This window comes from Mobula hypostoma, chromosome 13 (genome assembly GCF_963921235.1).
Source record: "Mobula hypostoma chromosome 13, sMobHyp1.1, whole genome shotgun sequence".
NCBI lineage: Eukaryota > Metazoa > Chordata > Chondrichthyes > Myliobatiformes > Myliobatidae > Mobula > Mobula hypostoma.
Window position 1 is genome coordinate 77,045,219 of NC_086109.1, and position 14,675 is coordinate 77,059,893.

Consider the following 14,675-nt stretch of genomic DNA (forward strand, 5'->3'; position numbering starts at 1 on the left):
CCCTGCCTCTGGCACTCCTTCTCTGCCACCTGTCCTACACCCCTTGCACGGCTCTACCCTCACTAATCCCAACATCCTTTTCTCCTGCCAGATTTACAGACTCGCTCCGCCACCATCGATGCTGCCCTCATCCCATCCTCCTGCCACCACAACAGGGATAAGGCTTCTCTTGTCCGCACCTACCACCCCAACTAGCCTCTGCATCCAACACATAATTTTCAGTGACTTCCGCCATATCTAACGGGATCCCACCACTAAGCACTTCTTTCCCTCCCTCCCACTTCGCACTTCCACAGGGATCGCTCCCTACGCGACACCCTTGTCCATTCATCCCTCCCCACTGACCTCCCTCCTGGTACTTGTCCTTGTGAGTGAAGCAAGTGCCGTACCTGCCCCTACACCTCTTCCCTTACTACGATTCAGGACCACAAACCGTCCTTCCAGTTGAGGCAACACTTCACCTGTGAGACTTTTGGGGTCAGCTACTGTATCCAGTGTGGCCTCCGGTATGAGACCTTACATAGATTGGGAGACCACTTCATTGAGCACCAACCAGAGTCTGTCAGAAGAAGTGGGATCTCCCTGTGTCCACCCATTTCAATTCTACTTCCCATTCTCATTCAGACATGTCAGTCCTTGGCCTTCTCTACTGCACTGATGAGGCTACCCTCAGTTTGGATGAGTATATTCCATCTGGGTAGCCTCCAACTTAATGGCATGAACATTGATTTCTCGTTTCCCTCTCCCACCTTATCTCCTTACCTGTCCACCATGTCCAGCTGCTGCATCTCCCCCTTCCGTGGTCTTCTACACTCTCCTAACAGATTCCCCCTTCTCCAGCCCTTTATCTCTTCCACCGATCAAATTCCCAGCTCTGTACTTCACCTCTTCCCCACCCCCCTCCCAGTTTCACCTATCACCTACTACCTTATACCTCCTCCCCTCCCTCACCTTCTTGCTCTGATTTCTCATCTTTTTTTTCCAGTCCAAATGAAGGGTCTCGGCCAGAAATGTCAGCTGTTCACTCTTTTCCATAGATACTGCCTGGCCTGCTGAGTTCCTCCAGAATTTTGTGTGTTGCTTGGATTTCCAGCATCTGCAAATTTTATCATGTCTGTGTTACAAATTTCCTCTCTTGGCTCCATGTTGACAAATACAGTACTGTGCAAAAGTCTTAGGCACCCAAGCTATATCAATGTGCCTGGGACTTTTGCACAGTACTGTGTATACATAAGCTTTTATTCCTAATACTTTTACATATGCTGTATGTTCCTGTTTGCCAGAATAAAACTGTATCTAATTGATGATCTAGGTCAAATGAATAGTCCAGAACTGTCTTTGAAATAAAAATAGGAAATGCTGGAAATATTCAGCAGGTGAGGGAGCATCTGTGGAAATAGGTAGTGAATGGTTATTGATCTAAAACATTGTCTCCTTCCAGCACATCAATTCCAGCTGGTGTTTGCAATGCATTTTGTTTCTCTTTGAGTTCCAGGTTTTGGATTACCAGAAGTTTTATTTTTAATCTTGTCAAGAACCTGCAAAGGACACTGGGATTAGAGCTTGCATTTCATGGAGGAGAGAGTTTGTTGGGCTGATCCCACACTTCATGCAGAGAACAAATAGTTGGAGATATAATAAGTAGCTAACTGTATCTGGTGTTGACAAATACACTGTTTCCTAGAATTTCCTAGAATCTCATAGGAATCTGTCTGACCTTCAATCCTGCAGCAGAACTTGTAAACAAAAAAAAATATAAACAATAGCCATTCATCTTTGGAGTTTGTTCTGCAGTCTACTTCTGTTTATTTATTGAATTTATTTTTTGAGGAACAGGCCTTTCCAGCCCCTCAAGCTACAATGCCCAGCGATTCCCCCAATCACGGAACAATTTATAATGTCCAATTAACCTACCATACCTACCATCTGGTATGTCTTTGGCCTGTGGGAGGAAACCAGAGCACCCGGAGGAAACCCGTGAGGTCACAGTTGCGAATATATAAGCTCCTTACAGGCAGCAACGGTAATTGAACGCAGGTCACCTGTGTTGTGCTAACCATCCCGGTAGCCTAGTGGTTATCCTGGCCCCATCCTCTAGCATCCCTTTTTTGTGTGATTAGATTGAAAACTAGGATGAGAAACTTAAAGTCAAGGTAAACACGAGATTCTGCAGATGCTTAAGATCTTGAGCAACACTCAGGCAATGCTGGAGGAAGTCAGCATCTATGGTGGGGAATAAACATGATTGCTGAAGAGTCTCGCACGAAATGTCAACTGTTTATTCTCCTTTATAGATGCTGCCTGACTTCCAGAATGTTGTATGTGTTGCTTAAAATCAGGGTACTGCTTAACAAGAGAGAATGTGTTATGGTAGAAGAGTATTGGCGACAAGAATAGGGATAGTAGGTGAATGGTGCCTTCATGCAAGGAGAGGCTTTCCCTGAAAGCACCATCACAGGCAGACAGGGTAGTGAAAAAAGCTAGTTGAGGTAGGACATTGTGTTGCAGTTGTACAAGACATTGAGGTTGCACTTGGAGTATTGTGTGCAGTTTTGGTTCCCCTAACATACCAAGGATGACATGAAACTGGAAAGAGTACAAAGGAGATTTATAAGAATGTTGCTGGGTCTCCAGAACCTGAGTTATAGGAAGAGCTTTATTCATTGGTATCAGTGACAGTGACACGTCAGGGTGAGTGACCATGTTGATGTGATATTGAACTGTTCATTTTAATGAACTTGCATCATCTGAGCTGAAAGAGAAGCTTATTAAATTTAATCTGAGTGATGGTTTTCTACAGTGATAACTCACTCCGTGTTCACACTGCTGTTTTTAGAAACATACTCTGACAACTCTTATCCCTCCCTTTTTACCCCACCCTTTCCCAAAAACAACTACACTGAGACTTCCTACTTCAAAGGCCTGCTTAAAGCATTTTCTTTCAAGTCTTTTTATTCTCTCCTTAATTTCATTGACACTTCACCTTCCCAGTCTTGTGTTCCATTTCCTTCTTACTTTTAAAACCACAACTCAAAAGCGTAAACATTATCTACAGCAAATTCAAATTCTGAAGTGTGATAACCATTTTGAGTAATTCATCATTATTGCATGAATATTTACGTGGCATGGAGGATCTTCTATTTTATGTTTTTGCCAACTTACGAGTATAAGAATTGACTGTGGAAATGTTGGTACGCTATTCTTTGTGTCCACGTCCCCCACTTGTACAAGTGCACAGGCATTCATACATGCAAATACACACACACACACACACACACACACACACCCCTTTGCTTATTTGCTCCCATGTGACATCGTCATGATTTGGAGCTCAGGGGATGGGCAGGGAAAACAAGCATTTCCCTGTGCATTCTACTTATATTATGCTGCCCTAAAAATAGAAAGGCACGTGACATAAATCCTTGGTTGGTAGTATGAATCACTTTTCTTTGACCCAACCGATTACATCTTGCAGATTAACAGCAGGCTTTCATGCATTAGTTCAGCTGAGTGAATGCAATGTAGCCAGCAGTGCATTTTCTTTTGGGGAGATGCCTAGTCAGATAATGGATGAGACTGCATGGGAGCATTCCAGGAATTTACTCATAAACTGACTGATATTCCTTCATCAAACAATCTATGTGAGAATCGAAAGATCTGGTCATTCATTTATTGTATAGTTTGAGCTGTTTACAACCAGGCTCCTTGTGTTTGCCTGCATTTAACAAGATATCCATTGGTTAACAAGGGTAGATGATGAGGAATGAATCATTTTAACATGCTTTCTTTTAAGAGTTCCGCTTCTAAAAATGTACTGTTTTTAAAAGTGCATATACTTCTTAAAGAATCTTAACTTCTGCAAAGCAATGATCAAATTTTTTTACTTCCCACAGAGCTGGTGAACCTGGACACAAAGATAACCCCTATGCAGCATCTTCCTACCAGAGCCTTCATTAAATCGTCATGGAATCCAAACTTGCAGGATGCCGGAAGATTGTTTTTCCAGTTATGAATGGATAAGACTGAGCGACATCATGTGGATTCTGGGTTTTGTTTTTGCTTTAAATCTAAGCGGTTTCACTGTATACTTCAGCGTGCCAGGGCACAAGTACGAGAAACGATTGGCAGCATAGTACCTTGCGCATCTTTGGTGTGAAGTGTGAGCTACTACTACGTTTGTTTCCTTATGCCATCTCGACTCGCTGTTTTGTAATACCACAGCAAATTTTCTGCTGATTTGCGGTGCGTGCTTATTTGTTGCATAGCTAGTTCACAGGAAATGCTTGTCTTATTGGTCTGAAATTGGGTGTAAACTACCTGATTTCAAACCTGTAATCTCACTGTCAGTCTTGCATGTGTGGGGTGCTGTGCTTTTTCCTACTGTCCGGCACACATATCGATCTGGGGCAGAGGTAAACATAATTGCTCCAAAATTAAGTTCAGTCAAAATAATGAAATCTGAACCAGTTATTGGACCTCAACTTTTTTTTGCAAAATTAGATTGAACTGAGAGGGAAAGATCTCACTTTAGATCATTATTTGGCAGTTCTGTTTGATTACTGATGAGTTTGGGAGTAGACTTTAGTAGAGTGGGTTGAAGAACATATTTGTTTGTAATCTTCAAATTGAAACCAAAAACAATAAGACTTTCAGTGATAAAGATAGTGAATTAGTCACAAACTTTTCTTTTTAAAAAAGAATTGGAATCATCTCACTTTTATAAAGTTAAACTCAAATGTGCGGGTATGAAAACCAAACTTAAGTCAAATTTAACCATTTGCTTTTAAAGGGGAACAACTGCAGGTGTTCTCACATGCAGCCATTTTATTTAACACATGGGCAGTGCACAGGCGGATTCTCCAAACTTCAGAACCAAGTTGCCTTCAGTGTTGGAGTGGGGAGGAAGGGCTGACTCTTGAATTGGCTAGTTGGGACTGCGCAACTTGATGTAAAGGTAATGTTGAGCTACTGGATACAGATGATCACTGCAGTTGTGAGAGTGGCATATTTTCTCGTTGCCAGTTAGCGCCAGCATTACGCTATTCTAGTGAGCAAGGCTGCCCTTTTCTGTCACTCCCTTTTCTAATTCTGAGTTTCAACCGTCGCTGACTGACCACTGCTCTCCCTTTGAGGCCTGGCCTCCTGCTCTGTAATAGCTGAACACCATGTGCTGTGTGTGGGTTTCTGTCTCTGGACGTGCACATTTACTTTCTTTTAAAAAGTGATTTGCTGATTCGATTGTGGAGCTTTTCTCCATTTAGATAAGGGAGATGAGAGGAGACTTTATCCCCCTTCCCATCTTTATGGTTTTAAAATTGCCAAAGCTGGCTAAAGCATTACCTAGGGGAATGCAGTTTGTCAGTACACACTAAGTTATATGCGATATTTTCAGCTAGCCAGCTCCTTCCGACTCTTCCGAGAGAAGGTATTTTACTTTTTAAATAAGACTAATTGTGCACCTACTAAACTGGAACTGAGGAGCCTAATAAGATACTTTTTTTTACATTTTAATGAAGTTGCAAAGATCTGTTAAATAATTCAAGCGCACATGGACTCTGTCATTTGAGCTATCTGCTCAGTATCTAATTACACCACACAGGTTGAGTGTTTTCTTTCCATGGAGAACATTATGCCAAATGCCCATTCAGATAGGATTTCTAATGAAAATTTGTGAGGGATTATTCATTGTTACAATTATATAAATCATCTAGTTTGGCCTTTTTGTTAGCAGATTTAAGAGCTCCATCAAATTAGCTTTTATTCCTGTTTATTTTTCTTTGATTGATCTCATTTCCATTTGTCTTATTCACCTCCCATGTGCACTTGGTTAGTGTTTGGTTTACCAGGTAATTTGCTCAGGACCATCAAGGAGGATGCTTCTTATTAGTGGGGCAACAACTGAACTGTTGGAATTGAACCACAGAATCTGTTTTGTGAATGTACTTGCAATGGAGAGCACCCTGCTGTGAGTATTGGTTGAACACAGAACCTATTAACAATGAACCAAATGAAAGAAATGTACCAGATTTATAAAGAATTGATTTAAATCTATATTGAGAGAGCAGCATCAATTATGTTAAAGCACTGTTTACTCAGGTAGATGGGTTAATGGTTAGTATATAACTTCATGTGAACAATCAGCTGCTGTAAACTATTCTTTAAGGCAATGCAAACTCCCCACCATGGAACTTCGTAAAAGCTGACATGAATTGTTATAAATGGACTGATGATGGAGACAATGGAAGAAGATCCACAGTGTGCATTGTGGATGCTGTAGGTACAATCGCTTCCAAACTTTCCACCTTTGCTTTGGAAAGTGGTCTTTCACATTGAAATAGGATCCCTGATAGACCTGCACCAAAATAATTAATTGTAACAAAAGAACTATGAAAGCAATCATTGACAGATTTTCCAAATCATGGGTTTGCCCCAACCTTCCCATCCCAGGTAAACTTCATAATTTCATAAGAAAATGTCACTTCAAACAAAAAGAAGTATTGCTTCTCAGGATTTATTCTGTCTGCTTCTGAACTTCAAATTACCAAATGCATCGTTACAGCATTTACTAAAATCTAGTACCACAACATCTTGTAAAATGAGTACCTCAAAATGTTGCAAGAAAATGGAGAAACACAGTGCTCTTGGATCTTCATCTTGAGTTTTGGCTGCTGCTGAGTCTGTGGAGGGAATCTTTATTACTCAGTACGAACAAAGAACTATCTTAAATGCATTCATTCAGGCGAACATTGGCATACTGAAAGAACTGACAATTTATCCTGTTTTTCTCCATACATGAATGTATTGATGTTTTGATAACATTTCGGGTATTAACATAGAAAGATTACAGATGTTGTATGAGCTTAAAGCACGGAAGCTCACCTTGCAAATATTTAACTGAACCATATCCATCTAACTTCTTTGCTTTATAATGTGAAGGCAATTGCGTTTTTAAGCAACATTAAATATAACAAATAGATATGAAGTGAATTAGTAGCCATCAAGATTACTGAAATAACCCATAATTGCTAGATATCAGATTATATAATACTAGAAATACACACCTGCATTGTTATCTGAAGAAGCAAGGTATTATTTTATTATTTCAGATGGGCCATTTATCAAAAACAGCAAAGTATGTTAAGCATATATTGAATATAAGATAATTTTTCAGGTGAACATTGACTTTTCTTCCAGATTAATGCGTTTCATTTCAACTCTTTTTATTGCTGTTAAGTAGTTTTCTATGATTTTCATATAAATATATGTCAAAATCCTTCTTTTGGGCTATGTATTTTCAAGTGGTGAGAATCTTTTCATTTTTTAAATTTTAAAAAAAGGAAGTTATTCAAATCAGGTTTGAAATGTATGGTCTAAACCTCAGAGGAAGAATAAAGAACATTTATGGTCAATCAAGTGCTGGGCAGCATCTCTTGCTGTTCATAATTGCTTCTCATCAGTATTATTTTAATCAATACTATTATCTAATAATGTATTTCTGTGGCTTTTAACTAAAATATCAATTCCTGTTGACTAAACTCTGGCTGAGGAGCTTGTTGATAAAAAAGCAAATCACTTTTCATTAAAGAATGCAGGATGGTTATGAACTTTTTTTTATCAGATATTTAGCGCAGATGAAAATGTCCTTCAAGTAGGACCTCTTAGTTGACATAGTTATTCAGTTCTTCCTCTTTTCTACCATTGTTAGATGGCCAAATAGTAATCAGATAGAGATTTCCGACTTTCCACCCAGTTGTTAGGCTGAAATTGCAAGCTGACAAATCATTATAGAAACTACTTAATTTTTATTGTCCTTAATTTTGATCTATCTATAACTTGCATTGTAAGTTTACCCCATTGTTACTGTTTGGATTACTTGGCATGGTTTGGATCACTTATGATAGTAATATTTTATGTGCATTTGTTCACCTATAGTCTTTAGATTTGGTTTTGATTTTCAGGAAAAAAAAATCACATAGACTGGAGTGGAAGTGGATGGAACTGATAAAATGTGCATTTCAAATTCATTGTTGCAAAACAGCACTAAGTACTGTAATAGTTATCCCACCTATGTACTTCAGAGAAGGTGGACAAATCTGCTTCTTCCTGTGAGTTGTGTGAAAATGCTGTCTTTTAAAATTAGATTAAATTATATATTTTTGCTTTCTATTGACATTCCTACATTATACCAAGATTATTTTGCTTCAGGACCAATATTGGGTAAATACTGTTAGAAAGAATATTGCTACAGATGGTGATTGTGTACATCAGAGGTCTGCAGCTTCATGTTGAAGACCCAAATGGGATAACTAATGCAGTAAACATTTAATGCATGAATTGTTTGTGTGGGTGTGTATGTTGTGGCCTTAGATATTTTTTTAACTGATGTATTGATAATGAGGACTTGTTCCTCTGGTTACTATTTCATTTGAAAATCTGCAATAAATAGTTTTTGTTACAATTTCAACCTGAATTTATGTGTTTCTTGTATTTATTCTTTCTTTCCTGTTTACTATTTATTCAGTCTTTATATATAATGTGTACCTACAAAAACATTCAATCTGTATGATGATTGCAAAAATGTATATTTAATTTTTAAGAAATGTGAACCACATTTGTGAGCAGTTCTCTCTTTGATGGGATACCATTGGCTATATTACACGCAAGGTTTCTGCCTGACAGCGTTGTCATTCATGCACTGGCTGCAGGGCAAGTTGTTTCACTGAACTCTCAGCAAATAATTGCACGCTAGATGCCAATTTACTCACAGAATTGTCTATTGTAAATGAACAAAACTTCTAATACAAACTGCAACAACTTTTCCAAATAGAACTGAGATAATTTATCAAGGAAAAAGAGCAGTGAGTGTAGGATTGTTGTATAGCAACTTGTGTGGGGAAAAAATCAGTCTCAGTTGCTCACAGCAGTATAGCCACCAGGCTTAAACAAAAGCAAAATACTTCAAATGTTGGAAATTTGAAATATAAAAAAGATTGCACATGCTCAGTGTGGCACATCTATGGCAAAAGAAACAGAGAAAGGAACCATTTCAGCTCAATTGCTTTCCATCGAAACCGGGAAAAGTTAAGAAATAAAACAAGTTGCAGAGGAAGTTTGGGAGACTGAGGTCCTTTAACATCTGCCGGACGATGCTGAGGATGTTCTACAAGTCTGTGGTGGCCAGTGCTGTTTGTTGTTGTGTGCTGGGGCAGCAGGCTGAGGGTAGCAGACACCAACAGAATCAACAAACTCATTCGGAAGGCCAGTGATGTTGTGGGGATGGAACTGGACTCTCTGACGGTGGTGTCTGAAAAGAGGATGTTGTCTAAGTTGCATGCCATCTTGGTCAATGTCTCCCATCCACTACGTAATGTACTGGGTGGGCACAGGAGTACATTCAGCCAGAGACTCATTCCACGGAGATGCAGCACAGAGCGTCATAGGAAGTCATTCCTGCCTGTGGCCATCAAACTTTACAACTCCTCCCTTGGAGGGTCAGACACCCTGAGCCAATAGGCTGGTCCTGGACTTATTTCCTGGCATAATTTACATTATTACTATTTAACTATTTATGGTGCAACTGTAATGAAAATCAGTTTCCCACGGGAAAAATAAAGTATGACTATGACTATGTAAGTAAGGTGTCACTGAGGAGATCAAAAGGGAAGGTGATTGACGAATGGGTGACTCACAGATTGAATGTCACAACTGGGGGTGGTGGTGCTGTAACAGGATGGTTGAGTCTGGTGAATAACAAAAGGAGAAAGTGAAATTAAGAGAGTGAAGTGAAATCTGAAAGACCAGGAATGAGGAGAGCAGAAAAGTCTTAGCTTAGTGCTTGAAATGAGATAGAAGACTGGAATAGCTGATTAAATTCACCAGTTTCAGATGTTTTCAAAGTCCAGTTTATTATCATACAAGCAAGTACATGTATGACAGCAGTGGAAAACTAACTTGCTGGACATCACAGGCACATCAGGTGATCAGTGGGTCTAGCCCAAACATCTTCATTGTGGCTGTGAATGGCGAGGATCCATATTGTGTCAATATCAAAGATACAGTACACAAGAAAATCCCGTGTGCCCTATAAAGGAGATCTCAGTGCATGTAATTTTAATTTGTTAGAATGTTGATGGGTCAGAATTGAACACTTCTCAATTTACAAATACAATGATGAATCCAAACGTAGAAGTAATTGTCCATGATAGAAATCAGTTTGGTAAGGGCTAAACGATAATCTAGCTGAATGTGCATACCCAGCTTTCAAAAACTGACGATTTTGCTGCAGGTCTAATGCCAGGAATGGTACTGTCTTCACTTGAGAATCTGACTTTGAGAAAGCAATGTAGCAAACTAGTTCAGCTGTGAACTGTTTGATTTACCCAAACCACGCAAAACTAGCCCTCCATATAACATTGAGATTATTAGTTGGCACAGTGGTGCGGCAAATAGAGCTGTTTCCTCACAACACTATGTCCAAAATATCATCCCAATCTCCGGGGCTGTCTGTATGCACTCAGCACGTTCTCTCTTTGTTATTGCATGGCGTTCCCTTTGGTGATCTGATTTCCTCCCATTTGCCACACAAGTGTGGTTGATAGGTTATCTGGCTGCTGTAAATTGCCTCTAGTGTAAGTGGGCATTAGAAACAAAATAAAATTGATGGTCATGTGAGATAGAATAGGACGCAGGGAAATAACTGGGAAAATGGAATTTACAAGCGCTAATGTAGACTCTGGGGCAAATGCTTATCATTTAAGTCACCGTCCGAAAAGAAACCTGAATACAATGACTTTTAAGTATAGCAACATTTAAAAAAAAAATGGCAAGGTAATCTATCTGTCCTTATTCACAAACTGTCTGCAGCCTTTGATAACCATTTCCCTTTAGCATTTCTCCTCTATTTAGGTCAACTACATTTTTATCTATTCTGTCTCTCCCTACTAGGTAAAGTTTCCTCAGGATCTGTCCTTGATCTTTGGCTAATTTTCACGTTGATGTTCCCTCCTTATTCTCAACATCCCAAAGCTCTTTGGCTTCACGTATACGTTGAGAATACCCAACTCTACCATCACCTTTTCATATTTCATTGATTCTACAGTGTTTCTTGAATTTGCTGTGTCTGCCAGCAAGAAAACGAATCAGGGTTGTATATGGTGGTATATTTGTACTTGGATAAATTTACCTTGAACCTGCAACTCTTGCACTGTCAGTTTTTCCAATGTTCCCTGTTCATCTCAGTTTTCCCGATGAACATGCAGAAATAGATCATTAGAAATGATTTTCCAATAATATCTTGAGAAGACAAACCATTTCCCCTCCTGCCACAAACTGTTCTCCCTTGCCACTAACTCCATCCTTTTCCTTCACAACTGTCTGAGGTTGAACCAGACCATTTATAAAATTGGTGCTTCACTTGGAAATCAAATAGACTTCTGATTGCATCCACTCCATCAATGAGTCTGGCAGCTTCCTCTTAATGTTGCCCGATTGTCTATGTTTCAGCTCACTGTAAAGCTTTTAGCTGAGTCATTGATTTCCAGAAAAATGTTCCATATTCTACACTTTGACCTCATTCAAAACTCTGCTGCTTGTACTTTAACACTAATTCCTGTTCATCCATCATCCGTTGGCTTGTTGACCCATCTGGCATCCTCTCAATATTAAAACTCATTTTCGGTTCCAGATCCCTCCATGCCCACTTCATTCCCAAGTGCTCCCCTCATTCAATTTGCCAGGATCTTTGTACCTCCACTTCTAATCTCTTGTGTATCCCTAATTTTAGTTGTTCCACTATTGGCGTTGACTGTACTTTTAGCTGTTAAGTCACAAAGTTCTGGAAAACCCTCAAAAATTCCGTCCCTCTTTCCTTCTTTGACATGCTCTCAAATAATTCTAATATGTCCTAATATTTCATTGCTTGGTATAAAATTCAGTTTCATAACAATTTTCTGAAATTCCATGTGGCAATTCACTATACCAATGGTGTTCAACCAATGGTAGTAATTGTTTCTTCCTATTTTTTCCTTTTTAAGTCAAGATCAGTAACCAAATGTTTCTCAGCAAATTTCTATCTCTGCTTGAGTTTTTTTTTTGCCTTTCTGTTGTGGGGTATAAAAAGCTGCTGATTTTGGAATTTCCAATCAGAATATGAACAATATCTAATACTTTTTCCAACAAGTCATTGCTCACTCCATTGTAAGCCATTAATTCTATCATGGGAGAAATAATACTTCATGCTCTAGTCTGAAGCCACCATTACAAAGTTAATGCATTGTGATTTGAAATACTATTATTTACAGCTTGCGTAATAAAGTTTTTCAAATTTCTATTTCATGATTATTGCACACTGAAACTAAGATCCTAAGTTTTAAATTACCAAATATGCTTTAACTAATAGTTGTGTACATGATTCTGTTTTCAATTTCTCGATAAGAAAGCATGATGTTGAGAATGTATTCAGTTTGCTCTCAAATTCTATTTAACATCTCGAGAAAGTGAAGAGCATTACTTTTCAAAATCATGACTGTTTTGCAGGTGGGGACTGACACTAAACTATAAGACGTTGGTCAAGTATAATACAATTCATTGCAAAGAAACTTCCCTCTTCCAAGCAGTGAATTAATGGCAGAAACTCAAGGCATGTTTTTAGATATATCATCTATTTCCCAACATCATTCCATAACCACAGAATACATCTGTCATTTAGACTTGACTTTTACTACAAGAATTTATGTTAATTTAGCATTGGATTGATGTTTATTAGATTTATTTCATATAACCTCCAGCCTTTAAATCTTCAAAAAGCAGGAACCTGGAGCAAGATAAGTTTGTCTTTATCCAACATTCTCTGAAGAATTGCTACCATTAACATTTTTGTATCGTTAAGTAATTGTGATATTAGTGACAATTATGAAAATCTATCTGATGTATTACTGATTCAGAATACCCTTTTTTCCCTAGATTTATGGAATGGTGGAGACAATCAGTTTCACTCTTGTTCCAGGACAAATTAAGTTTGTAAAGAAAACTCAAACCATTTAATTGTAGCCTTTTTTACACCAGTTTGAAAATTAGACATATATTTACACTTAAGCAAATACTTCTTGTATTTACTGACAACCACGAGCAGGAATCATTTACAAAGGATCCAAGATTCCATATGTAATACATTCAGCTGAATGAATTTATCACATTTTCCCCACCCCATTCTCTGAAGTCACAATAAATGTCATTTGTGATGCAAACACAATACTTTAAGAATCAGCTTGGAAGGTCAGAATGAGGTGAGATATTTTCCATTTGAATGACCTTTGTAATTTTACTGAAACCACTCTGGGCAGGAGAAGTCAGTGTTCGTTTTGAAATTTAAAAACACCCATCAAATTGTCTGATACAAGTCGATCTACATGGGGAAAAACACCATTTCAAGCCATTTACATCCAAACAAACTTTTAGGAAACTCTTCCAATCCTTTATTAATTTAGCACCACTCTTGCAAAAGAGAAGACTTCAAGGTCTAATTTGAAAATGAATCAGGGAATTTTCACTGCAAGAGGGGACGTAGAGCTCAGAGATAAATTTTAACTTGAAAGGAAAAGCAGATCATTTCCTGTGAGTGCAGGCCTTGCATTTATGTCACAAATCTTCCAAGAAGCAAGTGGTCAGGTGCACCAGAGATGATGGACTTTACAATTGGTGGGTATAATAACTCATTTTAAAGATGGATACTAGGATTTGAAAGCTTTACCACATGCAATAGCCCTAGCAGTTTCTTTTCAGAATCAGGGGAAACTAGATTGGCTGTGGTGAAGCTAAAACTGTGCTTTCAGCCAAGGGCAGCATTGAAGGAGGGCCATTTGCCTTTTCTCTGCTGGACAGCATGGCATCTCCACAAGGAACACACTCAAAGTGCTAGAGGAACTCAGCAGGCCGGGCAGCATCTATGGAAAAGAGTAAACAGTCGATGTTTTGGGCCGAAACCCTTCATCAGGGCTGAAAAAAAAAGATGAGCAGTTTGAGGATTAGTTTCTCTGAAACTGACTTAGAATCTTTTTTTTCTCCAGTCGACTGGTTACTCTTTTCCACAGATGTTGCCTGGCCTGCTGAGACCCTCCAGCATGTTGTGCGTGTAGCTTGGATTTCCAACATCTGCAGATTTTCTCTTATTTGTGACTTTCACAAGGAATGTGGGATCAACTCCCACCCCTACCCTGTCTGCTATTTCTTTCAGCCCAGTTTGTCCCCGTTTCCAGTTTGGAATCTGCTTGCCACTACAGAATAGCCAAGAAAAAAAATAAAGCTTATTAAAGAATCTAATACAAACTATATTTGAGTGAACTTATAATGCTGGCCATCACTGAAGGTAAAAGATCGCTTCCCCTTTGCACTGGAGGATTTCACAGGCTATTATAAATCCTCTTGATAACATCCCCTTCTCCTTCCTCCAGGATTCCTTTCTGTACATAGTTGTCAACTTGCCGATCAATGATGTCACGTAGCTTCTGAAGGTCATACCCTGTAGTAAAATATAGAGAAATACACTCAGTGGTGACACCTGTACACCTGCTTATTAATACAATTAACCAATCAGCCAATTGTGGCAGTGTGGCACGTGGCCAGGTGGTTAAGGTGTTGGACTAGCGATCTGAAGGTTGTGAGTTCGAGCCTCAGCCGAG

The 14,675-nt window shown here is 38.9% G+C and overlaps 2 protein-coding genes across 3 annotated transcripts in view; one reads left to right on the forward strand and one right to left on the reverse strand.

The window, feature by feature from the left end:
• The window catches only part of lysmd2 (LysM, putative peptidoglycan-binding, domain containing 2), a 64,321-nt gene extending 55,857 nt beyond the window's left edge, over nt 1–8,464 (forward strand). The window contains exon 3 of the mRNA XM_063065983.1: nt 3,894–8,464. Within this exon, the coding sequence (XP_062922053.1) occupies nt 3,894–3,957 (64 nt within the window). The 3' untranslated portion in view covers nt 3,958–8,464. The remainder of the gene's footprint in view (nt 1–3,893) is intronic.
• Nucleotides 8,465–9,902: 1,438 nt separating this feature from the next.
• scg3 (secretogranin III) overlaps nt 9,903–14,675 on the reverse strand; it is a 62,236-nt gene continuing 57,463 nt past the window's right edge. For both annotated transcript variants that reach the window (XM_063065986.1, XM_063065985.1), the window contains exon 12: nt 9,903–14,515. In XM_063065986.1, coding sequence (XP_062922056.1) covers nt 14,397–14,515 — 119 coding nt within the window. In that variant the 3' untranslated portion in view covers nt 9,903–14,396. The remainder of the gene's footprint in view (nt 14,516–14,675) is intronic.